This window comes from Cornus florida, unplaced genomic scaffold (assembly GCF_030987335.1).
Source record: "Cornus florida cultivar Cherokee Brave unplaced genomic scaffold, ASM3098733v1 CherokeeBrave_3.0.0_Hap2_Chr06, whole genome shotgun sequence".
Lineage (NCBI taxonomy): Eukaryota > Viridiplantae > Streptophyta > Magnoliopsida > Cornales > Cornaceae > Cornus > Cornus florida.
The window spans coordinates 94,909,085-94,936,630 of NW_026775576.1; the positions used below are offsets into that span (position 1 = coordinate 94,909,085).

A 27,546-nucleotide genomic window follows, 5' to 3' on the forward strand; every position below is an offset into this window, starting at 1 on the left:
ATTGACAATAAATATACACACATCACTCGTACACTCACTTTATTATTTGAGAACTCAAACCTCACGAGGTAGAGAAAATATTATTAGATCACAATCCTCTTGGTTAGAAAAAGGACTGTAAATAAAAAAATAAAAAAAAAATGCCTACATCACAAACACAAATATAAATAAATAAATAAAAATCAAATCACTCTTATTTAGAAAGGGAAGACAGAAGAACAAAGCCTCCAAAAGAGATTTAGACAAGTAACCTCCACCAATTAAAAATAATAAATAAATAAAAAACAAAAGAAAGAATCAAATTTTGACACATGATGTTGGCATTATTATATTTATTAGTGGACTTTTCTTTTTATTTGGTTATTTGAGTTTAAAAAAGGAGCGTCCCACCTACCCAGCTACCCCTCGTTGAATCCTTGTAAACTTATTCCTCATAATTTATCCTAAAATAAAAGATAAAATAAATAATTAAATTCTAGAACGAGATTCTTTTGTTTGGAAGGGAACGAAATTATAAATGAAATTGAATTTCACTGGATTTTAATTCAAAATTTAATAAAAAAAATACTCACATCTTAATTAGTTTGAAATTTACTTAAAAAAAATAAAAAAAAATAATTAAATTCTAGAACGAGATTCTTTTGTTTGGAAGGGAACGAAATTATAAATGAAATTGAATTTCACTGGATTTTAATTCAAAATTTAATTAAAAAATACTCACATCTTAATTAGTTTGAAATTTACTTTTTAAAAAGTAAAATTTATGACCTCTATTATTTTACTTTACTCCCAATTTTTATTTATTTATTTTTTAATTTAATGTTTCAAAGAGAGTATAAATAATCTATACTCACCTCCAAATAAAATAAAATAAAATAATCTGTAACCAAAAAGTAACAAGTGAAGCAAACCTTTTCTTTCCAAACAAGAAACGGAGCAAGTTGTCGCTATAAATACTCCATCCCCAATCCTCGGATCCCCATACCATACTCTTTCCTTTTCCTCTGTACAACTTCCTTTCCTCTGCAAAACTCTCCCTATTCTTCTGCATCCGATCGTTCTTCGTCTAGAAGAAGCATGAGTAACCAAGCTGAATCGTCCGATGCGTAAGCCCCCTTCTCAGATCTTCATAAACATATTTATTTGTTTGTTTGTTGATTGATATTGATGTACACTTGTATTTTTTTATTCTGGGTTTTGATTTTGTTGTGTGGGTTCTGTTCTGATGGTGGGTTTTGTGGGTGATTGTGCAGTAAGGGGACCAAGAGGGATTTTAGTACTGCGATTCTCGAACGCAAGAAGGCGGCCAATCGGCTCGTCGTCGATGAAGCAGTCAACGATGATAATTCCGTCGTTGCTCTGCATCCCGATACAATGGAGAAGCTTCAGCTATTCCGCGGTGACACGATCTTAATCAAGGTTTGAATTTTGTGACCGATTACCTTTTGTATCGAATGGTTTTATGTGGGTTTGATTGCGTTCTGTTTTAGATTGATTTTGATTGGAAATTGTGGGATTGTGTTTTGTTTATTGAAATTAGGGTTTCTGCTAGAGTTAATGCTTGATTGTTTGGGGTTATTTGGTAGTTTAAGATCTATGAATTGGTTGTGTGAATGATTCTAAAAAAAGTAAGGTTTTTGAGGCACTGCTTATTATATGTTTTTTTTTGTGAATGGAGGTACGAAACTTGAATGAACTTGTAGGAGTAGTTTGGTTCAAAAATAATTGAGGAGAATGGTTTGATTTGCCAATGCGAAGTAATTGAGCTTTGAGGCTCTGCTGGGTTGATAGGTCTAACTTAGTTGGGCCTTAAAACTGTGCTTAGTTGAGTTGATTTTCCTTTATTTTAGTGTGTGTGTCCTGTGTGTATGCTCGCATTAGCCCCCCTTCCCCCTTCTTTTCTGTGAGTGAAGAAATTGGCAGCTACTATGGCCCTTACTTCCGCTGGTTGATATCCAGGTTGAATTGAACAATTGGAAAGATGCCAATAAATCAATAAAAAGTTGGGTTTTTGAGGCACTACTTCGTAGTTCTGTTTTGTGAATGGAGGTATAAAACTTGAATGAACCTGAAGGAGTTATTTGGATCAAAATTAATTGAGGAGAATGGTTTGCTTTGCCAATGCAAAGTAATTGAGCTTTGAGGCTCTGCTGAGTTGATAGGTCTAACCGGGGGCAGAGCCAGGAATTTGGTTTAGGGGAGGCATGTTAACACTGACAAAATAATTTTTGGTCAAGCATGCCGAAAATATAATAGTGTAACAACAGTGCATTAGAATAAGTGAATAAAAAATGAATAAGATAAAAAAGAAAAAGAAGGGTTATTGCACATAAATTATGCACGAGTGCAACAAAAAATAAATTTTTAAGAAGAAAAATGAATTTTTTAAGAAGAAAATGAAATAAAAAGAAAAAAATATGAGAGAATTTTGAAGGAAAAAATAGATTTTAATTGTAGAAAGAGAATGCAAAAGTTTTTGAAGATGACAAAAAGAAATTTGAAGAATAAGAAGGAAAAGGAATAAAGAATTAAAGACGTTTTTAGAAATAGATAATTTTATGGGGATAACTTAAAAATTTTATGAGGGTGTTTTATAAATATTTAAAAATTATACGCATAAAATAAAATAAAATTTAGTAGATTTAGGGGCAAAGGGACCATTTTAATAATTCAGGGGGGGCATTTAATCAATTTTTACAAATATATGTATAAAAAAAAAAAAAAAAAAATTATAGTGGGGCAGCATGGGCAGGGGGGGCAGCTGCCCCCCCTGGGCACATGCTGCCTCCGCCACTGGGTCTAACTAAGTTGGGCCTCAAAACCATGCTTAGTTGAGTTGATTTTGCTTTCTTTTAGTGTGCAGCCCTTTGCAGTGAGTGAAAAACTTTGCAGCTACAATGGCCCTTACTTCCACTGGTTGATATCCAGGTTGAACAATTAGAAAGATGCAAAGATATCAGTAAATCTTTGTATGTGAACAGATATGTGTTTTTAGATATGGATAAGTGACTTTTGTTAGTTGGTAAGCAACGGCAACAACTGCAGATTCTCTTGCTTGTGTGTGAGCGTTTGTCCTCTTGTTTTGGTTCTAGTGAACTGAAGGTTTAACAGAACTCATGCTCCCCTATTTGGGTTCTAATGGCACACCCTATGTTCATGCTCCTCTATTTGGGTTCGAATGGCACACCATGTGCATGATTGTTAATTTTTTTTGGAAGATACACGGACTATATTCTCAATTTTAGTTATGATTTTTTTGTTTTTGTATATAATTTTTCCCTCTTGGTGTTCAGGGCAAGAAAAGGAAAGATACAATCTGCATTGCCCTTGCTGATGAAACCTGTGATGAACCAAAGATTAGGATGAACAAAGTTGTTAGATCAAACCTGAGGGTCAGGCTTGGGGATGTAGTTTCTGTGCATCAGTGTGCCGATGTCAAATATGGGAAGCGTGTCCACATTCTCCCTGTGGATGATACCATTGAAGGGGTCACTGGGAATCTGTTTGATGCGTACTTGAAACGTGAGTTCCTCAAGTTTTGTAACCTGTCTCTCTCTTCATGATATTATTTACTGTTATATTTATTGCATAATCAGGCTTTTAATGTCTCTAATTTGACCATATGGAGGTATCAATGATCTTTTCTAAATTTGGAAGGAAACCTTTTATACATCTCTAATTGGACCATTTGGAGACCTATTTATTTTATTACATTTAAAGAGAAAACCATTGGCTTCACCAAACACGCTCTTCTCACCTCTAAACTACAGATCTCCACTAGTACCCTTATCTTTTCATGTCACCTCCAAACTACAAATACTCAATAGCACCCTTATTTTTTATTTTTGGCAATATGAATGCTGTAAAACATGATTGCTTACTCCTGTCTAAACAATATTTTGTGGAGTCACCTCTTTGCCACAGTGCTTGGTACATGTGGTGTGTGTCCCTTGTCACTTCCCCAGTTCAATTTACTAAATTTTATGGGCCCATGGAAACCACCAAACCACCTGATTGTATTTTGCACGTGTTATGCTTTATGGCACTTGTCATTATTGATATCATTATTATTACTTTTTGGGATACTATTGGTCACTTAGTGACAGTTGATAATATGCCTTTGGCATTGCATGGTCTCCTTGTTAGTTTAATATAAGTCCTTATATATGTCTAGTTGGGAATCACTTTGATTCCAAAGATTAGGTCTGGGAAATAATTACAGATTATATGACAATGATTTAAGCTGAGATAAGCCTTGTTAGCATGTTGTGAACTTCAAAATTTAAGGTCAGGGAAGTAATTGCTGAAGACGTGTCAGGTGGTGTGGTCAGGTGGCTTTCATCGTTGTTTATGTTGTCATTCTTTCTCGCTCTCTCGGTGTCTCTTTCCATCTATCTAAATTTGTTTTACTTTTAATATGCCACTATGAGGATTACTGATAAGCATTTGATGTTATCTGTATTGCAAACCTCTGATGTTCTTCTGTCCTGAATCCTGATATAACTCTGCTAACATAGGGATTTTTTGGCTACTTCTAGCACTTGTTGAGGAAATTTAACAATGTAAATATATTTCCTTCAAAAGCTTTAGTGTTGTTTTTGGGTAGGTAAGTTACTCACAACACCCACTATTGCCCCCCAAGTAGACTTGAACCTTCAACCTTAGGAGATTGCACTTGAGCTAGAATCTCTCTCGTTTTTTTTTTTTTTTTTTTTTGGGTGTAATACTTCCTGTCCAGTGTTAGTATATGAGGTGATCCTTCACTATTGCCACCCCCCCCCCCCCCCCCCCCCCCCAGGAGAGTTGAACCCTCGACTTTTTATTTATTTATTTATTTTTTAAAATAAATAAATTCCAGTCCAGTGTTAGTGCATGAGATTATCCTTCAGTTCTTTCTCTTCAATAAACAGTTTGTTTGGTGCACTGTTATTGGTTAAATGTTATCATGTTGGTGGCGGCGGCATTGCACGTGAGTACTTAACTTGCTTTATTTAACATGCAGCTTAAAAATAAAATAAAAATTTGTTAGTACATTAGATGATCCTTCAGTTCTTTCTCTTCAAGAAACAGTTTGTTTGTTGCACTGTTATTGGTTTAATGATATCATGCTGTTATTGTTGTTGGTGGTGGCGGGAGTACTGAACTTGCTTTATTTTATATGCAGCTTATTTCCTAGAGGCATACCGCCCAGTGAGGAAGGGCGACCTCTTTCTTGTAAGGGGAGGAATGAGAAGTGTGGAATTCAAAGTTATTGAGACTGATCCACCAGAGTACTGTGTGGTTGCCCCCGACACTGAGATCTTCTGCGAGGGAGAGCCTGTGAGAAGGGAGGATGAGGATAGATTAGACGAGGTTGGTTATGATGATGTTGGTGGTGTCCGTAAACAGATGGCACAGATTCGGGAGTTGGTGGAGTTGCCATTGAGGCATCCACAACTCTTTAAATCAATTGGTGTGAAACCACCTAAAGGGATTTTGTTATATGGACCTCCAGGATCTGGAAAGACTTTAATAGCAAGAGCTGTTGCTAATGAAACTGGTGCTTTTTTCTTTTGTATAAATGGACCGGAGATCATGTCAAAGTTGGCTGGAGAGAGCGAAAGCAATCTCAGGAAAGCATTTGAGGAAGCAGAGAAGAATGCTCCATCCATTATTTTTATTGATGAGATTGATTCTATTGCTCCCAAGCGAGAGAAAACTCATGGAGAAGTTGAGAGGAGGATTGTTTCCCAGCTTTTGACTCTTATGGATGGTCTTAAGTCCCGTGCTCATGTTATTGTCATTGGTGCCACAAATCGTCCCAACAGCATTGACCCTGCCCTGAGAAGGTTTGGTAGATTTGATAGGGAAATAGATATTGGTGTTCCAGATGAGGTTGGGCGTCTTGAGGTTCTTCGCATCCATACGAAGAACATGAAGCTCGCTGAAGATGTAATATCAAACTTCACCTTTTGAGTTAATATCCTCTTCTATGTTTTATAGTAGATGTGTATGTTGTTTCTGAACTTCTGATTTTAATTGTGCAGGTTGATTTAGAAAAAATTGCCAAAGACACACATGGATATGTTGGCGCTGATTTAGCAGCTTTGTGCACTGAGGCTGCACTCCAATGCATCAGAGAGAAGATGGACGTGATTGACTTGGAAGATGAGTCCATAGATGCTGAGATACTCAACTCTATGGCTGTTTCGAATGAGCACTTCCAAACTGCTCTTGGAACAAGCAATCCATCTGCTCTGCGAGAAACAGTGAGTGAAATTTTAATATTTGTTCACTGGAGTTTGTAGATACAACTTTTGATTGGGTGCTAACTTCTAATGTTTTGGTGAGCCAGGTTGTTGAAGTGCCCAATTGCAATTGGGAAGATATCGGAGGCCTTGAGAATGTCAAGCGGGAGCTTCAAGAGGTAGTTGCAGTTGCTATATATATATATATATATATATATATATGCACCCTATCCTTCTGTTTTCATTTCTCCCCTCATTTGCTCTCTCTCTCTCTCTCTCTCCCAGTACGAAATAAGCACTGCATAACTAACGGGATCTGAATCTTGCACCTCCAATTTGGAGCAGCATTGTTGTCCTGTTCAAAATTAATTTGCTTACCCATACGCTTTTCTCGTGTGTAGACCGTTCAATATCCTGTGGAGCATCCTGAGAAGTTTGAGAAGTTTGGTATGTCACCCTCAAAGGGAGTTCTTTTCTATGGCCCACCAGGATGTGGGAAAACTCTTCTGGCCAAGGCTATTGCCAATGAATGTCAGGCAAACTTTATCAGTATCAAGGGTCCTGAATTGCTTACCATGTGGTTCGGGGAGAGTGAGGCCAATGTTAGAGAAATATTCGACAAGGCTCGTGGATCTGCTCCTTGTGTCCTATTCTTTGATGAGCTCGACTCAATTGCTACCCAGGTATGTTTTATTGTTTTCTACTCTGAAACTTGGTGGTGATGTTTTTGTGCTACTGGCTTACATTGTTTTATTAATTCATTGTAGAGGGGAAGCAGTGTAGGAGATGCTGGAGGAGCTGCTGATAGGGTTTTGAATCAACTCCTGACTGAAATGGATGGAATGTCTGCCAAGAAAACTGTTTTCATTATTGGAGCCACCAACAGGCCAGATATTATTGATCCTGCACTTTTGCGGCCTGGCCGTCTTGATCAATTGATTTATATCCCTTTGCCTGATGAAGATTCTCGGCATCAGATTTTCAAGGCTTGCCTTAGGAAATCTCCTGTTTCCAAAGATGTAGACCTGAGAGCCCTTGCCAAGTACACCCAAGGCTTCAGTGGTGCCGATATTACGGAAATATGCCAACGTGCCTGCAAATATGCCATAAGGGAGAACATTGAGCAGGTAAACTTCAGTGCTAATTTTTCATTTGATGCCAACAAACACCCCCGTGACCCCCCCAAGCCCCTCTATGTATTGTACTTTGATGCATATTATGTGTGCAAAGTTGTCATATCATATCTGGAAAAGCATGTGACAACTCTATTGGCAAGGGAAGAGAACTGCGGTTCTATTTCTGACATGGCACAGCAACACTGTTGCCTTGTAACAATGCGATTGTTATGCATGGCTCTATAGTGGTGGCTTTACAAAACTAAAAACGATAATGCACTTGGTGGATAATATGATTGAGCAGTTTTGGTGGATAATATGATTGAGCAGTTTTTTAGATCGATCGTTTTTGAAAATTACTCTTGCATGGGTTCTCTTGGAGGACTGACGCTATTCATCTCCAAGTGTTGAAACATTCTATTGTCTTCCTGCAATTATTTTTTGCTTAGGTTTATAGGGTTTAGGTCCATATTTTGGTTGAGTGAGTATGAATGTCCTTTATGCCAGTGTGGTCTAATCAGAGTCAAATTACCATAACTAATTTGTTTTGTTTGTAATTAGATTTAGTTGCGTTTATGGGACTGGATTTCCATGGACATTGTTTATTGTGTTTGACTTCGGCCTTTTAGCACAGAGGAGGTAGCATGTATGGGAAGTCCTTACACTAAAGAAAAGCAACTCAGTTCTTTTAAAGGCACAATGCCCTCATTTAAATCCATGTCTCACAAGGACTTGTTTAGTTTAAACTATTGGAAATGCCTACTTAATTGTGTGGAAACTAAAATATTTAGGTTGAATTTTCACTTTCCATTTTGTAGGACATCGAGAGGGAGAGGAGGAGAAGGGATAATCCCGAGGCTATGGAGGAGGATGTAGAAGATGAGGTGGCGGAGATCAAGGCCGCTCATTTTGAGGAATCAATGAAGTATGCGCGTAGGAGTGTGAGTGATGCTGACATTCGCAAGTACCAGGCGTTTGCTCAAACATTGCAGCAGTCTAGAGGGTTCGGTACCGAATTCCGATTCTCAGAGACCAGTGCAGGGACTACTGGAACTGACCCTTTTGCAGCCTCTGCTGGTGGGGCTGACGAAGATGACCTATATAGTTAGGTTATTTGTATCTGGCTTTTCTCTTCTTTTGTGTCCACTTTTCTTTCTATTTCTTCAATTGTATGTTACTTCCTGTGTCATGGGGTAAAAGCCTTCAAGAGATTATTATCATCAAACTCAGGGCTTCTGGCTTTTGGCCGGTGGATGACTCCTGGTTCCGGGTTAAATCTAAAACACTATTTGTTGTCCTGAAGGTTATCATGGATGGGTGGAAGTTATTTATGTAAGTTAAAGTTAAGTTATCCGAGTTTATGTTTACTAATTCTCATTGTTTGTGTCATCTTTGAATGCAACAATGCTATTAAGACTGTTGTTACCTTCCTTTTTTCTTTTTTCTTTTTTTTATATGGTAATTTTGATCATTCCAGACTTGGTTATATAAACTTTTTTAATTTGAATTCCATGACAAGTTGGTACCCTAGGAAAATTTCTTGTGATAATGCATGATAGGTGTTGGTTTATCATCAACACTAGCATCTTCTTTACATGCTTTCTTACAATATTCACCAAGACCCGTACCCTCTCTCTCTCTCTCTCTACAATTATCAAGGTACTGTAGAATCAGGAGTTGTTGATGCAGAAATAACACGCCTGCCTCTCTCCGACCTGCTATTCTCAGCAAACTTGAGGCTTCCTAGGTGCAACCCCTTCTGCTTCTCCTCCTCATTCCACTCTGACCCATAATAGTATTCTTCATTACACCTCATAACATCCTTGGTAGGCGGCAAGAACATGCTTCCCCACTGCGGAAAATGCACAAACATCACAGGAAGGGTGCACACGACAATCATGATGCCCATGAGAGAAATCCCCGTCGCAGTTGAGTACATTGAGCTAGTGAAGAACAAAGACTGCGTTAACCCTGATCCGAAATTCCCTCCTGCGCCAGTTAGGCCAGAGATGACACCGAGTGATCTCCGGGAAATGAATGGGATGATCCCAAAGGTAGCTCCACATGCAGCTTGAGCACCAATGGAGAAGAGGATCATTGATGAAATAGAGGTGAGAAGGGTGTTGGCTCGGCCGAGACAGATACAAAAGACCCCTCCTAGGGTTTGTAGGATCCATAGGTTCCAAAGCCGGCCCTGCATGCCAAACCGGCGTGCAGCGAGGTCCGACATGAGCCCGCCAAGGGGTCGAGCAACTATGTTGGCCATGCCAAATGTAGCAGCTATTGTTCCAGCTGTGTGAAGCTTGAGATTAAACCTAATGGACAAAAAACATTTCAAGTCATTACATATTTTTATTCTTTTGGATATATATGTAGGTTTTTTTTTGTTGTCATTAACTTATTTTACTAAAGTTCGAATGACCCCTTGAATGAATTTGATGAGAAGAGGATGAACCTGTCGTAGAAGTACTCTGCTATGATGTTATCGATGGTTAATTCTATACCCAGTGACATGCCATATAGAAGAACAAAAATCCATGTCCTGTAGTTTGTGATGGCATACCAAAGTACCTTAACAAAGAACATTGAAAAACCATGTTAAATGGTTATTTCAAAAATAGATGGTGACCAAAAAATCACAAAATTTGCAAGTAGTATGCTAGAAATTAATTCAAATTTAGGCTAAGAAAATTGACCTTGGTGAACTTATCTTTTGGGACATCTCCTTTGTTTTGAAGGGTGCCAAGGTTTCCATCAGGCAAATCTTGGCCTAACCCTAAGACCAAGAGCCCCATGATCACATGAAGCAATCCAGGGACCAAAAAGGCGATTCGCCACGCCGTGAACGGTGTTGCCCCGGCTTGCCGGATCACCTCGTACAGCATTGGCATGATGAGTTGAGTTGCTCCACCACCCATGTTACCCCACCCGGCCGCGGTGCCGTTGACAAGCCCAATTATCTTGCCATTGAACATGCTACTCATCCAATATTGGCACGACACGAACGTCGCAAGTGAGAATCCGATCACGAACCGGACGGCCACATACCCACTGGCCGACGAAACAAACGACATGCATAAAACGGTTGGAGCCGTTAACATGATGAGAAATGCACACCCGTACCGCGGGCCTAATAAGTCACAAACTGCACCCATTACAAGCCTAGAGAAGATGCTACCGGAGACTGAAGCTATGCCGGCGTTCCCTATATCGCTCTTCTTTAGGTTTAGGTTATCCCGGATGACAGGGACAAGTGGTGCAACGGCGAAGGTGGAGATGAAACAAGTGAAAAATGAGGTCCAAGAAAGGTGAAAAGTTCTCATGTGTGGGTTGGCAAAAGAGTAGATTTTGAACACTTTGGCTTTGTGCTCTGAATCTACCGGTAGTGTGAACTTCGCCGTCGTGTCGGTCGGGACAGTTGGAGAGGCTACTGAGAAGGCAAAGGTTTGCTCTTTGCCTGTGACTCCATGCATGGAGCTTCCAGGAATGCCAACTTCATCAGCCATTTTGCGTTTGTTATTTTGAGTCTCCCAAAGAGGGGTATTTATTTGGTTTTCAAAGTTATAATATGTGACCGTTGTCAATCTAAAAATTCTAGTTTGATTTCAACCGTCGGTAATGGTTTAGTGTATTGGATTTATGTGTGTTGTTGAAGTGGGGTTTGTAATAATTCTTAGTCACAGTAAATAATCATTCATCAAGTGTGAATAGGGTGTTTTCTCCCATGTCGTGGCAATTTCTCATTGAAAGAAAAAGAAATATATATTTATTCTCTCCTATGTGAATTTGGACTTCCTAAATGAAATCATACAATTTGATTAACTTGTCTATAGTGGAGCTTGGTCATAAATTCACCATAAGAAACAGAAATGTGAACTTGGACCAGGAAGCAATATTTGCCCCAAAAAGCGAAAAACATGATGATAATGAGAAAATTTTGTTTATTATATAATAAGGTCCAGTTTATGAAATCATTCTCTGCTAATTAATAGTGCTAGTTTTGATTATTTATCTCATATATATATATATACTATATAATATAGTTGGCTTAATGAAAAGCCTTTATAATCATCCAATTGAAGCCTCTTCACTACAAAAAAAAAATAAATAAATAAAAAATTGTTTTTGTCTGTAGACTTGTGTCTCTTCTCACCTAGTACCAAAACTAATAATTTCATTTCTCATATAGAAAAATTGGATCTAGTGCCCTTTCGCATGTTCAAAGAATTTTATTTTATTTTATTTTATTTTTTTAAAAGACAAAACCATGATTGGTTTTCATGTGCAAATTCAATTCAATTCAATTTTGTCTTCATTTGAATCTGGTATTTAGCTATATAATCGAATCTAATATTGCCGAATGTGGGAAAGCAACAAACTCTAAATTTACTTTTTCAAGAAGGCAATAATTTATTTTTGTTTTATAGCATGAACAATTGAGACTTTCCCACTAACCTTTTGGAGAAACTTAACCCTAAAATATTTTTTTTATTAAAGAATATGATAAATCACTAGAGTGGTAACAATTGAGACATTAATTACCAAACTTTCCATGATCCTAAATTTATTCAAATAATATGATAATGATAAGCATCAATTTGGTCCCCCCTGCAAACAACATCGAAATTTTAGGTGAGGTGTCACATAACTTCCAATTTACCATATTGGTATGAATAATCCTAATTAATCTTAATTAATTGTGTAGCGACACTGTGTCTGAACTTTAAAAAATGCGTCAAAGTCACCTAAATTTGGAGGAACCTTTTAACTTAGGAGAATCCTTTAAATTTACCTTTTATCCAACAATTTAAGTATCTCATGTAATAAGTTGATACATGAGACAAACACCAAGTTACTTAACAAGTAGGGGTAGCAAATTACGACACGATACGACAACACGACAACACAACACGAGTTAAACGGGTTTAGATTTGATATAAACAGGTTTGGGTCATAAAAGGGTCGACACGATTAATCCATTTACTTAACCATATCGGGTTAGGGTTGAGGGGTTCAACCCGTGTAACCCATTTAACTCAACATGTTATAATCGTGAATATGACCTATGTAATATGTTATATGTTTAAACCCAATTTTTATGGATAGTTAAGTCATTTCAACATAAACCTTGTATATGCCTTATGATTTTTCTTTTTATTTTGAATATTTGGATTAATTATGACAAATTTTTTCTATTATTTAATATTTTATTAAATATTAAATGTCTCGTTTTGATAAACAGATCATTAAACGAGTTAACATGTTTACCTGTTTAATAAACGGGTTGGGTTAATGTTGAGAATTCTCGACACGATTATTAAATGGGTTGGGTTTGGATTTACCTATTTAGTATAATAATCTTACATCGATATGACCCGAACACAACCCACGAACACGAATTGGCACCCCTAGTTACAAGGTAAAATTTGTCCTACATCGAATCCGGATGAAAAATGACATAAATATAAATGGGTAGGTATACAACACTACCCAATAGTTTAAGTGTAATGACCCAAACCAGGGGTCCGGATCGCTAATCAGGTCCTTAACCACACCCGATGACACACTAGGGGTAAAATGGTCATTTTACAATATGAGAGGGTAATAAGTCCTCAAACTAGTCAAATGAAGTCTAAAACAATTATTCTAGTTATTCCATGATGTTCGGTGAGGTTCTACAGTCATCGGATATGAATTCCCAAAAGTACCCTTTCCCGGTTCAAAGGGGATTCCGACACTGTTTCACAAAAACAACCATAACTCACAACATGAGTGGAATTTGAGGATGAGGTTGGTCCCATTGGAAATCTAACTTAAAATCCTTGAAAATGGACTCAAGAATGACCCTATTTGGGTTTAGAACGAAGAAGTTATGACTGTCCAAAGTCAGGTGATCAAGGCTGATAAACTGACAACCAAAATGTACACACTGGGGGACTTGAACCGGTTTAGTGGGGTTGAACCAGTTCAAGATGGGCAGTGTGCCTACTCAAGAACCATATGCACCCCCTTGAACCTCAAATTGCCCTAAACAGTCTAAAATTGTGATCTTGTGCATTTTGGTACTACTTTGGTCCTTTGGTGACCTTACTCAAAGTTCAAACCTGTCCCAAATCTTCCATATAATGATGAAACTAACACTACTAAGTGGTACTAAAATCGAATAAGACCATACACGAGTCCGATACATCATTAAAATTAAGCAAATCCGTCATACATCAAAGATATGGCCTAAAGGCCTTACATGGATATTGAAATCAGAATGAGACCACAAAATACAAATAAATGGCCTCAAGACCATTTCCAACCATGTGGAAGATACAAAATGATCCCTAATACAGTTTACAACAAAAGGGGATAAAATACACATTAAGCACAAAAAAGTCCAAGTTCGTCAACCCGACTAAGCTTATGGTGGATTATCGTCCACCACTTTCTTTCCGTGTCCTGAAAAATGTTAATAATAAAGGGATGAATAAATTACTCAGTAGGTAGTGCCTAAGACACACCTCTTATGACCTCGTGAATCCAAATAATGAATAAAGCAAAAGAAAACGAGATCATACAACTCTAGGGAGAAATATAACCATAATATCAATAACAAATAATCCAAGTCATAATGAGCCATGCCGTGCAATGGGATGCAATGACATGCAATGTCGCTCCCTATTTCTAAAACATTTTTCGTCATCATTTCCAAATCGTTAATGCAACCCGTCCCATGGCAACTTCATAGCGGCACGAGAGAATGATTGGTTAACTGTCCCTGACCACAAGGCAACTCCAAGGCGTCATTTGGGGCCTAGTTAACTCAACCATGCTAGGGCAGTCTCCCTAATTCCCTCTAGATCACATTAATGCCACGGACCCATAGGCAACTCCTAGGCAATCGGGTTTTAGCAAACCTTTCATTAAAATATTTTTCCCAAAATCATTTTCTTTCCTTTTTAAATCATTTTCCCATTTTATTGCCCAATGTCATGCATGAAATGCATCTTGCTTTTCAATGCCATGCCCATGGAGGATTTCATGCTTCACAAATCAAACATTAACAATGTAGCATACCTTGTAAAGAATTTCAAATAAAATAAACATCATACTTCCATGTCACAACATCTAGCATTTTCCACACCATAGGCAAATAATATCATCAGTTAAGCATGTTTTTTCATATAATTTTAACTAACTCATAGTCATATGATTTACAAAATTTTTATGGCCTAACTTATACTTTCAAGTCATGAAATTTAGCACCAAAGGTACAAATAATACAAATTAATCATCAATTAAACATGATTCATCATCATATATACCAAGTAACACATAGTCACAACATATATACAATATAGCATGAAATTTCTACAAAATTAAGCATGTTAACCACAAATTAAGATGATTAATTCACAAAAAGTCCAAGAAAATGTGAATTAGAAACCCTTACCTCAAAAGGAAGCAAAATCCCCAAAAATTGCCCAATCCAAATCCTAATTTTTGAAATTCCAAGGTGCACCAAATGGGGATTGGCTCAGATCAAATCGAAGATCGCAATGCGCTCTCTAACTTACCGCAAACGGCATAAAAAATCTCCAAAAGGTGAGAGAGAAATTGAAGTTTGAAGTTTGCTCAAAAGAAAAAGAAAAAGAAAAAGTGAGAAAGGGAACGAGGGAGAGAACTACTGGAGAGAGAAGAAATGTGAGGCTAAAATGGCCTCTTCGCTATTAAAAGTTGTAACAATTGGTGGTTGTCCCACCAATGAAAAAAAAAATCTTTTTAAATTTAATTTTGCCACCACAAAATGCATATGCACTAATATATATATCATAGCCACCAATTAACTTATACATAAAATTAATTATGCATGGTATGAAATGGACCCGTGACACAACTCATGTACACAAAAATCCCAATAGCGGGTCCCACCCGGGACCATCCGGCTTGAAAAACAAAAAAATGTCGAAATGGCAACCCTTACATTCCCAAGAGTTCTAAACTCAAAGAAATGCCCGAACCGACTCTCGGACACACCCGGCACACTCCACGGTGTCCGGCACGCAAAACAAGAAAAGACAAAAATGCCCTCGAAAAATCAGAAAATTCTAGAAAATAAAAAATGGCAAAAATTAGAAACATTACATTAAGTTTTTTGATAAATGAGAAAATGTCTACACGTTACAATTAGTATCAAAATAAGACTCAATTCTTGATCCGGTACCACGTTAAGCACCCGAATCGGAAGTCGTCCGAGTGTGCTAGCCGGATTGACAAGGTGGCCCAATCGCAACGAGGGCGTTGCGAGTTCAGGTGAAAGAGAATATTTCAAAAACAAACTTGTTTTATATTAAATCCGAATAAAAAGTAATATGAATATAAATAGGTGGATAATTACCCAAGCCCACCCGTTACTTTTACCCACTCCAATTAATTCATTTCAATATGCCACTTGAATTGGTATTTTATCCAGTTGTTATCTCTATGAATCCAATGTAATATTGACACCAAATTTTGTCTTGCATGCTTGGTTTACATGGCATATACACACACTATTCATTTCTCGTTATATGTGTGTGTGTTGTATAAATTTTTAGTTCATTTTGAAGTACCCAAAGGGTATTTTGTGGGACTGCATTAGACCCATTGCAAAAATAATTTAAATATGATAGGCGGCATAAATAAGTCAATTACCTAGTAAACTTCTCCTTAATGTTGGTGTTTATAAATGTGCTTTCAAACAGTAGGTTTGTGTTTCTAAAAATAATTGTGGTATGCAATGACGTTAATAATGGTTATGGTTATGTAATCGTATCTCGCTTCTTATTATTGATTTTAGAGAAGATTTCAATTCTCATAATCGCAGTCTTACGCAATTTATATGTGATGATCATGAAATTCATTTAGGGTCCAATGTCATTCATAATCTGATAAGTCACCTGGAATGAGAGTCAATGTGATTCCTAACTTAAGTCACATGGAATGTGAGCAGTAAGAATGAGACCAAATTTGAAAATAAGAGTGCAAAAATAATAAAATTAAAATCACAAAGTAAATATAGAAGTAACAGAATTGTGTGACTTGTGTGTAGCAATTTGCCACAAAAATGAGCTGAAGAATTTTTTTCCAAAAGCCTCCCATTTAATTAAAAAGTGTCGTAAGAATTTGCTGGGACGCTGTCCCATTGGTAGGTTTTATAGCGACATTTTTGTCATGCATCGTCAACATTTGGGAGAAAAAGGCAGCGACTTGAATTCACTGTGAGACTAAACTGAAGCTTCTCTGAATTCGTTCTCCGCCCAAATGTCGACTCCAAAATTCTTCGAAACAGCCAAGAAGGTTTTCTCGGTAAAATCCGCATCAAATTCAAATAAAAAAGTCGCCAAATTGATCTCCAAGACCCTAATAAACTCAGTCTCAAAGCCCCTTCAAATCACACCCTCTCTCATTTCCAGCCTCAATTCGCAAATTACCCACCTTGTTCTCTCAAACCCACATGTCCCAACCCAATCTTGTGTGCACTTCTTCAAATTCCTCCAAACAAACCCATCTCTCACTCCCCACAAACCCAATCTTCAAGCTCACATAACCCTCGTTTGCCGCTTATTCAAAACCAGAAACTTCATTGAAGCCAAGAATGTGTTGAACATTCTTGCCAACAACGATGATCTCAGACACCCAGTTCAGGATATAGTGTCTTTAGTATCAGAAGATTGTAAAGAACCCAAGATTGTTGTGAAATTATTTGATATGCTCTTTAGGGTTTATGCGGATAATAGAAGGTTTCAGGAGGGTTTAGAGGTTTTTGAGTTCATGAAAAATAGTGGGTTTGAGATTGATGATAGATCTTGCATGGTTTATCTACTCGCACTGAAGAGATATGATAAAACAGAGTCATTGTTAGGGTTCTTTCGTCGGATGGTTGAAGCAGGTGTAAGAATTACAGTTTATTCGATGACGATGGTGATTGATGGAATGTGTAAGCGAGGAGAGGTTGATAAAGCTAGAGAATTGATGCATGAAATGGTTAGTAGAGGAACTAAACCCAATGCATATACATATAATACATTGATAGATGCATATGTAAAGAAATTGGATTTGGGTCGAGTTAAGGAGATACTGAATACAATGGAAAAGGAAGGTTTGGCCTACAATGCGGCAACATATACACTCCTCATTGAAGGTTCTGGCAAGATTGAAGAGGCAGAGAGATTGTTTGAAGACATGCACAAGAAGGGAATAGAGGCTGATGTTCATGTGTATACTTCTTTAATTAATTGGAATGGTAGGTTTGGAAATATGAAAAGGGCATTTGCGTTGTTTGATGAATTGACTGAGAGAGGCCTTGTTCCGAATGCTCACACTTATGGGGCTTTGATTAATGGTGTGTGCAAGGCCGGGCAGATGGTGGCTGCGGAAGTTTTGCTAGATGAGATGCAAATTAAGGGAATTAATGTAAATCAATTTATTTTTAATACAGTAATGGATGGGTACTGTAAGCAAGGGATGATAAATGAAGCGTTCAAGCTGCAGGTTATCATGGAGAGCAAAGGACTCGAGGCTGACGTGTTTGCTTATAACATAATTGCTACCGGGTTGTGTAAATTGAACCGGCGTGAGGAAGCGAAGAGGTTGTTGTGCACAATGGTAGACAAGGGTGTAGCTCCAAACACAGTGAGTTTCACTACATTGATTGATATATATTGCAAGGAAGGAAATTTTGTTGAAGCGAAAAGGCTGTTTCGGGAGATGAAGAACACAGATGAGAAACCTAATGCTGTGACATACAATGCTCTAATAGACGGGTTTAGCAAGAAAGGGAAAATGAAAGAAGCTCGTATGCTAAGAGAGGAGATGAAAGACAATGGGGTGGTAGCAGATGTGTATACCTACACATCACTTATACATGGAGAATGTATACATGGAAAGATAGATGAGGCACTGAAAATGTTCAATGAGATGCCACAGAGGGGATTAATTCAGAATGTAGTAACTTACACAGCTATGATTTCAGGGTTATCAAAAGCGGGGAGATCTGATGAAGCTTTTGGATTGTATGATGAGATGAAAAGGGCAGGCATTACTCCAGATTCCTCTGTATACTCTTCACTTGTGGCCAGTCTTCATACAGCCACATCTTAGCTTTAAGTTATCTCAGCAATAAAAGAACAGTCCTCTCTTACATTTTTGGTAAAATTATATCTCTATACATCTGATGAAGTGGTCTCAATTTGCCAGTACATATGATAGTTGATGTATCATCGATTCTCAGTCTGAAAATGATGCGTTTGGATGTAAGATATATTATTTGGTGAGGTAATGCTCTCTGGAGGAAAAATTGTATGAGCTGCAGTTATTTTCTAAACCAGGAGTAGACTGGGGATGGGATTTTATTTTAGCTTGTATCAACTCATTTCATGCATTCCAAGCTTGTAGCAAGTAGTTCCAGTTTGCAGCAGTTGCATTTCAGGCGGAGAAAGTATGTACATTAACTCATTGTCAATGAATTTCTATTTTCTTCTTGTTATGGACACAACAAAAGTTCAACCAGTTGTGAATAAAATTGATTTCAAACCTCTCTGTTATCATCCTCAGAATTTGATAATATAGGTGAACCAGTGGACATCGACATCATGCTACTACCTTCCGTATGAAATTCAGATGATTTGGAAATTTCGGTTGTTCTAGTACCCGCTAGCCTGCTTCTGATTCAAATACTGGTGGAATCAACTCCTGACTGAAATGGATGGAATGTCTGCCAAGACAACTGCTTTTACTTTTGGAACCACCAACAGGCCTGATCTTATTGATCCTGCACTTTTGCGGCCTGACCATCTTGATCAATTGATTTATATCCCTTTGCCTGATGAGGATTCTCGCCATCAGGTTTTCAAGGCTTGCCTTAGGAAATCTCCTGTTTCCAATTGTATAGACCTGAGGGCCCTTGCTAAGTACACCCAAGGCTTCAGTGTGCTGATATTACCAAAATATGCCAACATGCCTGCAAATATGCCATAAGGGAGAACATTGAGAAGGCAAACTTCTGTACTAATTTTTCATTTGATGCCAAGAAACATGCCAGTGACCCTATCCTCTCATAGCCCAGTCTTACGGCCTTACCAGCCTCATGACCCCCCAGCCCCTCTAAATATTGGTAATTTGATGCGTATTCTGTGTACAAGTTATTGTATCATGTCTGGAAAAGCATGTGACAACTGAATTGGCAACGGAAGAGAATTGCTGTTCTATTTCTGACATGGCACTGCAACATTGGTGCCTTGTAACAATGCGATTGTCATGCATGGCTCTATGGTGGTGGCTTTACAAAACTAAGAATGATAATGCACTTGGTGAGTTGGTGGATAATATGATTGAGCCACTTTTTAGATAGATCGTGTTTGAAAATTACTCTTGCATGAGTTCTCTAGGAGGACGCTATTCATCTCCAAGTATTGAAACATTCTATTGTCTTTCCTGCAATTATTTTTTGCTTAGGTTTCTTGGGGTTCGATGCATATTTTTTAATGGCTTCAACGGTTGGTTAAGTGAGTATGCATGTCCTTATGCCAGTGTGGTCTAATCAGAATCAAAGACCATCTTGGCTTTTAGCTTGTTTCTTCTGGTTTCACTAATTTGTATTATATGTAATTAGATTTAGTTGTGTTCATGGGACAGAACTTCCATGAAAGTTGGACAATTTTTATTGTGTTTGAATTTGGCCTTTTAGCACAAAGGAGGTAGCTTGCAATGAAAATGGCATCCCAGTAAAATCGGTCCTTTGTCATATTCTGGGAAGTCCATGCACTCAAGAAATGATAAGAAAAGCAACTCAGTTATTTTGAAGGCTCAATGCCCTCATTTGAACCTATGTTAAACTCAAGGACTTGTTTAATTTAAACCGTCTTTGGAAATTATTTTATCCGTTTTGTTGTGTGGAAACTAAAATATTAAGGTTGAGTTTTCACTTATCATTTTGCAGGATATTGAGAGGGAGAGAAGGAGAAGGGAGAATCCTGAGGCTATGGAGGAGGTTGTAGAAGATGAGGGGGCGGAGATTGAGGCTTCTCATTTTGAGGAATCAATGAAGTTAAGCGCGTAGGAGTGTGAGTGATGCTGACATTCGTAAGTACCAGGTATTAGTCAAACATTGCAGCAGTCTAGAGAAAAATTTTTAAACCTCTGCTGTTGGGGCTAGATGACCTATATAGTTAGGTTATTCGTATGTGCCTTTTCTCTTCTTTTGCGTCAAAATTTCATACTGTTTCTTAAATGTACAGAATTGTTGCTTCCCTGTGTCATGGGGTAAAAGTCTTCGAGAGATTATTATCATCAAACTCAGGGAATCTGGCTTTTGGCCAGTGCATCACTTCTGGTTCCAGTTTGAAGTTCTAAATCAGTGTGTGTTGTCCTGAAGGTTATCATGGATATGTGGAAGTTATTTATCTGAGTTTATGTTTCCTAGTTCTGAATGTCTGTGTCATCTTTGAATGCAACAATGCTATTAAGACTGTTGTTCTTTTGATGATTACTATGCTATTGTTACCTGCTTTTTGTGGTTTTGATCACTCCAGACTTGGTTATATAAACCTTTTGATTTGAACTTGATAAGTTATTGGAACCCTAGGGTTTGTAGTTTCTTTCTTGTGATAATCGAGCCTTGTTCTTCCTAATTATTTCATTGCTAGTTTAAAGTTAGTACAAATATGCCCATTTCACTTCAGTGGCATATTTCTGTTCTTCTAGGCGTTTGGGGCTATCAATTTTTTTTTTGGGAAATCGATATTTTTAATTGATAGAAGTTTCCTTGCTATTTAGACTAATATCTGAAATATGTAGATCATTTACATGCATAAGGTTTGGGTTGATGACATGCATAATAAGTGAACTCAGCAACTTATTTCGCTTCAACCTTCATGAAGGTGAGGCTTCATGAGAATTGTGGCAGACTAGGCTTATTTGATAAAGACTCTGAAAATAATGATTTAATTAGGAGTTTTGCCCAATCTAATGCCTGAATGATGACGAGTTAGGACCAAATATCTTCCAGTATTACAAGAATTATTCTTTGACCCTGTCTGGAGATGAGAAAGTACACTCGACTGACTCTTGATCGTACCCCAAGTGTGTGTAATATACATATATATATATATACATGTATATATTTGTAATGTTCTTTGGAGGAAAAAATTGTATGAGCTGCAGTTATTTTCTAAACCAGGAGCGAACTGGGGAAATGGGATTGGATTTGAGCTTGTATCAACTCATTTGGTGCATTTCAAGCTTGCAGCAAGTGGTTATAGTTTGTATCAACTCATTTGGTGCATTTCAAGCTTGCAGCAAGTGGTTATAGTTTGCAGCAGTTGCATTTCATGCAGAGAAAAATAGGTAATAATCATTGAACTTTTATTTTCTTCCTATCATGGACCACAACAAAAGTAGAACCAGGTCTGACTACAATTGATTTCAGACCTCTTTGTGTCATCCTCAGAATTTTGATAATATTGTTGAACCAGTCCAGTGGACAAGGAAACAATCATGCTGAGTACTTGCCTTAATCTTTTGTTCATTGCAGCTGGGCTGGAAAAATCTCATTTTTGGATCCTCCAAGAAATTGTATACTGGGTGAGCGGAGCATATACCAAATCATAATACATCATTTAGGTAAGTGGGAGAAAGTTTTTTCCTTGAGGGGAACCCAAATAAAAATTCCTCAAGTAGATTCCACTCACATGGATCCCTCTACATTTCACAATCTCACTTATTCGATGAGAATAGGATGGCAGATGTGGTGGAGGTCCAGACGCGTCGCACCCAATCAAATATAACATATTATTTTGTTAGCCCTAATTTTAAAAGTAGATGGGTTAACTTTTTTTGAAATGATACATTGTTATTGGTTGGTTGGGCTTGGTATGCCTGGCGCATTTCGATATTTACTCCTTAGTGAGACATGACTAATTGCATTTAATATATACTCCTCATCCCATTAGCCAGGGTATTACAAATGAGTATCATTACTACTCCCTTCTTTCTAATAGAAGTGTTCCTTTTTGGGAATATCCTTTTTAAGAGAATGATTTTTATTATTTTTAATTTTATTAGTGGCAAATGAATTACTAATTTTACTCTTAATGGCCTCACACTGATTTGATTGTTTACTTTTTGTAGATTCAATGTAAGAAGGTTTAATTAATAATATTAAAAAAAAATAGTATATTGAACTTTTTAATAATATTAGATACGACACTAATTTTAATTTTGGGACGGATAAAATAAAAAAAGGTGGACAATATACTTTGGGAGAAAGGAAGAATTACTTTACTAAATTTTAAATGACCCATGAAAGAATTTGATGAGATTAGGATTACAGTTATGGTGAGGGCCCCACCTACGTGATGAGGGTCCATTACCTCATAGAACTGGAGTAGAAAAAATGTGCCAAATTGCATATATATATATATATATTTTAACGTCTTGTTGGGAGTCCTTTATTCTTAAATTTTATATTTAGGTTATGTCCCGTTGCTTTGAATTTGAACTTTGAAATTAAAATTGTTGAAATTAAAGAAAATTAACTTATAAAATTGAATCAAAATTTTCTTTAATAAAATTTCATTTGTTTGAAATGATCGGATTTTAAAATGGAATATTTGATTGGATTCTAAAGAAAATTTGGTAAAGTGTAGAAATCTGAGAAAAATGATAGGATTTGAAATGTAAATACCAAATTATCCTTTTATTACCTATTTTAAGTCTCTAATTTTATAAACCTTCTTTATACCAAACTGGTAAAAAGTCTAATATATTTCAAATTCTATTTTACAAATTCCAGTTTCATCCAAACATCTAAATATAATTTTATTTAATTACAATCCAATTCCTTTTCTATTTCCATTTTTAAATCCCAAAGGATTTTGGTTTCAAAGTGTGATATTAGATTTTCTTTGCTTATGGTTTAGTTTTTTTATTATAACTACATATTATAATTACCAATTCAATTATTAATACAATATCAAATTTTTCTGCAAATTGTGAATTCAAATTGCTTATGGTTCAGAACTTTCATAGCTTCCTTCCGGAGTTGTTCAATGGCTTCATTGGTTCGTGTTGCTCGTGTGAAAAACGAGCTTTATAGAAGACTACAATGTCGCCAACTCTCTCATCATGTTTATTGTCGATCTTTGGTTTCTCTACATGTTCAGTCTCCTATTCAACCAAGCCTTGCCTTGCAATGTCGATGGTCTTCTTCCTCGGTTCCTTCTGGTATTTTCTACATCTTAGGTCAGAATTGTCCTAAAATTGCTGATGCCCAAACAAGTTTTTTTTTTTTTTCCTAATTTATTTATTCTTATTCTCTATCTTAGCAATTAACTGTAGTCGTACTGCCTCTTGGGAAGGTGTTAAAATTGTTGATACACAAATAAGTATTTTATTTTATTTATTATTATTATTATTTTTTTGTATTTGTACTTTGGCAAAAACACGCACCCCTACTTTGCCTTCCATGGAGACCTAGGTACCTTCGTTGTTTGTTGCATTGTTAATGTTAAATGTTATCATGCTGTTATTGTTGTGAGTAATGCTATTTAAATGGAATACTAGAAACCCCTACGTTAGACAAATAGGCTTCTTAATTTACTTTTAAGAATTATTTTTCTTTTGATGTTGGTGACTGTGAACGTAGTACTGAATCTGCTTTATTTAATTAATATGCAGCTAATTTCCTAGAGGTGTACCGCCAGCTCTTTCGAAGTAAATTTGGTAAGACTGATCCTCCACCACCACCACCACGACGTGAGAAGTGTGTGGTTGCCAATGAGACCAAGCCTGTGAAGGAAAGAGTAGACAAGATTGGTAAGCAGACGGCACAGATTAAACAGGAGATGGTAGAGTTGGAAGGTGTTAAAATTGTTGATATACAAATAAGTTCTTTTTTTTTTTTTTTTTTTTTTTTTTTTTTTTTGGTACTGTGGCAAGAACACACACCCCTACTTTGCCTTCCATGGAGACCTAGATACCTTCGTTGTTTGTTGCATTGTTAATGGTTATTGTTGTGAGTAATGCTATTTAAATCGAATACTAGAAACCCTTAAGTTAGACAAATAGGCTTGATAATTTATATTAAGAATCATTTTTCTTTTGATGTTCGTGACGGTGAACGTAGTACTGATCCTGCTTTATTTAATTAATATGCAGCTACAAAACCACATGAGAAGCGTGTGGTTGCCAGTGAGACCGAGCCTGTGAGAAAGAAGGAAGAGGAAATAGTAGACAAGATTGGTTATGATGATATTGGTGGTGTTCGTAAACAGATGACACAGATTCGGGAGTTGGTGGAGTTGCCATTGAGGCATCCACAGCTCTTTAAATCGATTGGTGTGAAGCCACCTAAAGGGATTCTGTTATACGGACCTCCAGGAACTGGAAAGACTTTGATAGCCAGAGCTATCGCTAATCAAACTGGTGCTTTCTTCTCGGGTATAAATGCACCAGATATAGTGACAAGATGGTCTGGAGAGAGCGAAAGAAATCTCAGACAAGTATTCGAGAAAGCAGAGGAGAAAGCTCCATCCATTATCTTTATTGATGAGATTGATTCTATAACTCCCAACCGAAACAAAACTCGTATGGAATATGAGAGGAGGCTTGTTACTCAGCTCTTGACTCTTATGGATGGTCTTAAGTCCAGTGCTAATGTTATTGTCATTGGTGCTACGAATCGTCTCAACAGCATGGACCCTGCCCTAAGAAGGTCTGGTAGATTTGATAGGGAAATAGAAATTGGTGTTCCAGATAGGGTTGGGCGTCTTGAGGTTCTTCGCATCCTTACCAAGAAAATGAAGCTTGCTGAAAATGTAATAATAATATCAAACACCATTATTATGCTTTTATGGTAGTAGATGTGTATGTATGTATATTGTACGTTTCTCAACTTAATTATGCTTTTTAATTCTGCAGGTTGATTTAGAAAGAATTGCCAATGACTCACATGGATATGTTGGTGCTGATTTAGCAGCTCTATGCACTGAGGCTGCATTCCAATGCATCAAGGAGAAGATGAACGTGATTGAGTTGGAAGATAAGTCCATAGATGCTGAGATAATCAACTCCATGTTTGTTTCGAATGACCACTTTCAAACAGCTCTTGGAACAAGCAATCCATCTTCTCTCCGTGACACGGTGTGTGAAATTTCTATATTTGTTCACTGGAATTTGTAGATACAAACATTTATTGACTACTATGTGTTGACTGTTTTGGTGAGCCAGCTTGTTGAAGTGCCTAATTGCAGTTGGGAAGATATCGGAGGCCTTGAGAATGTTAAGCGGGAGCTTCAAGAGGTAGTTGCAGTTGCTGCACTGCAGCACATATATATATATGTGTGTGTGTGTACGCGCGCGCACTCTATCCTTGTATTTTTGTTTCTCCCCCTCATACTTTCTCTCTGTGTTTCACATGTGTAGACGGTTCAATATCCTGTGGAGCATCCTGAGAAGTATGAGAAGTTTGGCATGTCACCCTCAATGGGAGTTCTTTTCTATGGGCCACCAGGATGTGGGAAAACTCTTATGGCCAAGGCGATTGCCAGTGAATGTCAGGCAAACTTTATCAGTGTGAAGGGTCCTGAATTGATTGGTATTTGGGTTGGGGAGAGTGAGGCCAATGTTCGAGAAATATTTGACAAGGCTCGCATATCCGCTCCTTGTGTCCTATTCTTTGATGAACTCGATTCACTTGCTGTCCGGGTCTGAATTGTTGTTTCCTACTCTGAAATGTGGTTGTGATGGTTTGTGCATGCTTCGGGCTTACAATGTTTCTTTTTTATTCCTTGTAGAGGGGAACACATAAAGGCTCTGGTGTTGCTGATAGGGTTTTGAATCAAATCCTAATTGAAATGGATGGAATATCTGCCAAGAAAACTGTTTTCGTTATTGGAGCCACAAACAGGCCTGATATTATTGATCCTGCACTTTTGCGGCCTGGCCGTCTTGATCAATTGATTTATATCCCTTTGCCTGATGAGGATTCTCGCCATCAGATTTTCAAGTCTTGCCTTAAGAAATCTCCTGTTTCCAAAGATGTAGACCTGAGAGCCCTTGCTAAGACCACCCAAGGCTTCAGTGGTGCCGATATTACGGAAATATGCCAACGTGCCTGCAAATATGCCGTAAGGGAGGACATTGAGAAGGTAAACTTCTACATTAATTCTTCATTTGATGCCAACAAACACCCCAGTGATCCCACCCTCGCACATCCCACTCTTCCCAATAACTCTATGAATTTTCACTTTTCATTTTGCAGGATTATGAGAGGGGGGAGAGGATAAGGGAGAATCCTGAGGCTATGGAGGAGAATGTAGAAGATGAGGTGGCGGAGATCGAGGTTGCTCATTTTGAGGAATCAATGAAGTTTGCCCGTAGGAGTGTGAGTGATGCTGAAATTCACAAGTTCGAGACACTTGCTCAAACATTGCAGCACTCTCGACGGTTCAGTAGCGAAAACTGACCCTTCCCTTTTGCTGGTGGGGCTGATGAAGATCACCTCCTACATAGTTAGGTTATTCATACATATGTTTTCTTTTCTTTTTGTGTCGACTTTTCATTCTACTTCTTAAATGTATGCAACTGTTGCTTCCCTGTGTCATGGGGTAAAAGCGTTCATGAGATTGATTATGATCATCAAACAACTCGGCCCTTCTGGTTTTTGGCCAGTGGATGACTCCTGGTTCCAGTTTAAAGTTCTAAACAATGTTTGTTGTACTCAAGGTTATCATGGATGCGTGCAAAGACGTGTAACGTTACCTATTTAATAAACAAATCAAATGACACAAACTTGTTTTAATTATTTGCTTTACCCCCTTATGTAACTCATTTATTAACGTACGTATAAAATGAAAATATAATGAAAATTTTGAAATAATGAAGATAGGAATAATTGGAACAACACAATTAAAAATATAATCCAGATACAATAAATATATTGGATTTATAATGAAATAATAGAAATATCAATGGTAACTGGATTTATTACAGACGCTCCCCAGCTGTTCTATTTCTGACATGGCAGATCTATTTTTCTTAGTTCTCAGTGTCTGTGTCATATTTGAATGCAACAATGCTATTAAGAGTTGTTCTTTTGATGATTACTATGCTGTTGTTACCTGCATTTTGTGGTTTTGACCACTGGAGACTTTGTTATATTAACCTCTGGATTTGAA

At 37.3% G+C, this 27,546-nt stretch overlaps 4 protein-coding genes across 4 annotated transcripts; 3 read left to right on the forward strand and 1 right to left on the reverse strand.

Annotated features, from left to right (window-relative positions):
* The first annotated feature begins 889 nt into the window (after positions 1 to 889).
* On the forward strand, positions 890 to 8,713 carry LOC132313030 (cell division cycle protein 48 homolog). Its single transcript, XM_059811642.1, has 9 exons — positions 890 to 1,106; positions 1,254 to 1,419; positions 3,294 to 3,522; positions 5,165 to 5,931; positions 6,027 to 6,248; positions 6,335 to 6,406; positions 6,629 to 6,910; positions 6,995 to 7,354; positions 8,161 to 8,713. The coding sequence occupies exons 1-9, from the start codon at positions 1,078 to 1,080 to the stop codon at positions 8,449 to 8,451; spliced, it is 2,418 nt and encodes an 805-aa protein (XP_059667625.1). The 5' UTR covers positions 890 to 1,077; the 3' UTR covers positions 8,452 to 8,713.
* Positions 8,714 to 8,857: 144 nt separating this feature from the next.
* On the reverse strand, positions 8,858 to 11,068 carry LOC132313032 (high affinity nitrate transporter 2.4-like). Its single transcript, XM_059811644.1, has 3 exons — positions 10,039 to 11,068; positions 9,798 to 9,913; positions 8,858 to 9,657 (listed from the first exon to the last, which is right to left on the reverse strand). The coding sequence occupies exons 1-3, from the start codon at positions 10,846 to 10,848 to the stop codon at positions 8,997 to 8,999; spliced, it is 1,587 nt and encodes a 528-aa protein (XP_059667627.1). The 5' UTR covers positions 10,849 to 11,068; the 3' UTR covers positions 8,858 to 8,996.
* Positions 11,069 to 16,525: 5,457 nt separating this feature from the next.
* Positions 16,526 to 18,473, forward strand: LOC132313029 (pentatricopeptide repeat-containing protein At2g32630). Its single transcript, XM_059811641.1, has one exon. It carries the CDS (start codon positions 16,634 to 16,636, stop codon positions 18,470 to 18,472), a length of 1,839 nt encoding a protein of 612 aa, XP_059667624.1. The 5' UTR covers positions 16,526 to 16,633; the 3' UTR covers position 18,473.
* Positions 18,474 to 21,902: 3,429 nt separating this feature from the next.
* On the forward strand, positions 21,903 to 27,150 carry LOC132313028 (cell division cycle protein 48 homolog). The gene is made up of 9 exons (XM_059811640.1): positions 21,903 to 21,991; positions 23,388 to 23,593; positions 24,047 to 24,229; positions 24,527 to 25,185; positions 25,289 to 25,510; positions 25,598 to 25,669; positions 25,793 to 26,074; positions 26,164 to 26,517; positions 26,631 to 27,150. The coding sequence occupies exons 2-9, from the start codon at positions 23,419 to 23,421 to the stop codon at positions 26,832 to 26,834; spliced, it is 2,151 nt and encodes a 716-aa protein (XP_059667623.1). The 5' UTR covers positions 21,903 to 21,991; positions 23,388 to 23,418; the 3' UTR covers positions 26,835 to 27,150.
* Positions 27,151 to 27,546: the final 396 nt, after the last annotated feature.

What these genes read in the sequence shown, in the direction of transcription:
- LOC132313030 (XM_059811642.1), top strand. Translation starts at nt 1,078, where the DNA reads ATGAGTAACCAAGCTGAATCGTCCGATGC. An exon ending in CATCTGCTCTGCGAGAAACA is followed by an intron (nt 6,249 to 6,334) that starts GTGAGTGAAATT and finishes TTGGTGAGCCAG; the next exon opens with GTTGTTGAAGTGCCCAATTG. An exon ending in TAAGGGAGAACATTGAGCAG is followed by an intron (nt 7,355 to 8,160) that starts GTAAACTTCAGT and finishes TCCATTTTGTAG; the next exon opens with GACATCGAGAGGGAGAGGAG.
- LOC132313032 (XM_059811644.1), bottom strand. Translation starts at nt 10,848, where the DNA reads ATGGCTGATGAAGTTGGCATTCCTGGAAGCTCCATGCATGGAGTCACA. An exon ending in CAAAAGATAAGTTCACCAAG is followed by an intron (nt 9,914 to 10,038) that starts GTCAATTTTCTT and finishes TTCTTTGTTAAG; the next exon opens with GTACTTTGGTATGCCATCAC. An exon ending in GCAGAGTACTTCTACGACAG is followed by an intron (nt 9,658 to 9,797) that starts GTTCATCCTCTT and finishes TTTGTCCATTAG; the next exon opens with GTTTAATCTCAAGCTTCACA.
- LOC132313029 (XM_059811641.1), top strand. Translation starts at nt 16,634, where the DNA reads ATGTCGACTCCAAAATTCTTCGAAACAGCCAAGAAGGTTTTCTCGGTA.
- LOC132313028 (XM_059811640.1), top strand. Translation starts at nt 23,419, where the DNA reads ATGGCTTCATTGGTTCGTGTTGCTCGTGTGAAAAACGAGCTTTATAGA. An exon ending in CATCTTCTCTCCGTGACACG is followed by an intron (nt 25,511 to 25,597) that starts GTGTGTGAAATT and finishes TTGGTGAGCCAG; the next exon opens with CTTGTTGAAGTGCCTAATTG. An exon ending in TTAAGCGGGAGCTTCAAGAG is followed by an intron (nt 25,670 to 25,792) that starts GTAGTTGCAGTT and finishes TCACATGTGTAG; the next exon opens with ACGGTTCAATATCCTGTGGA.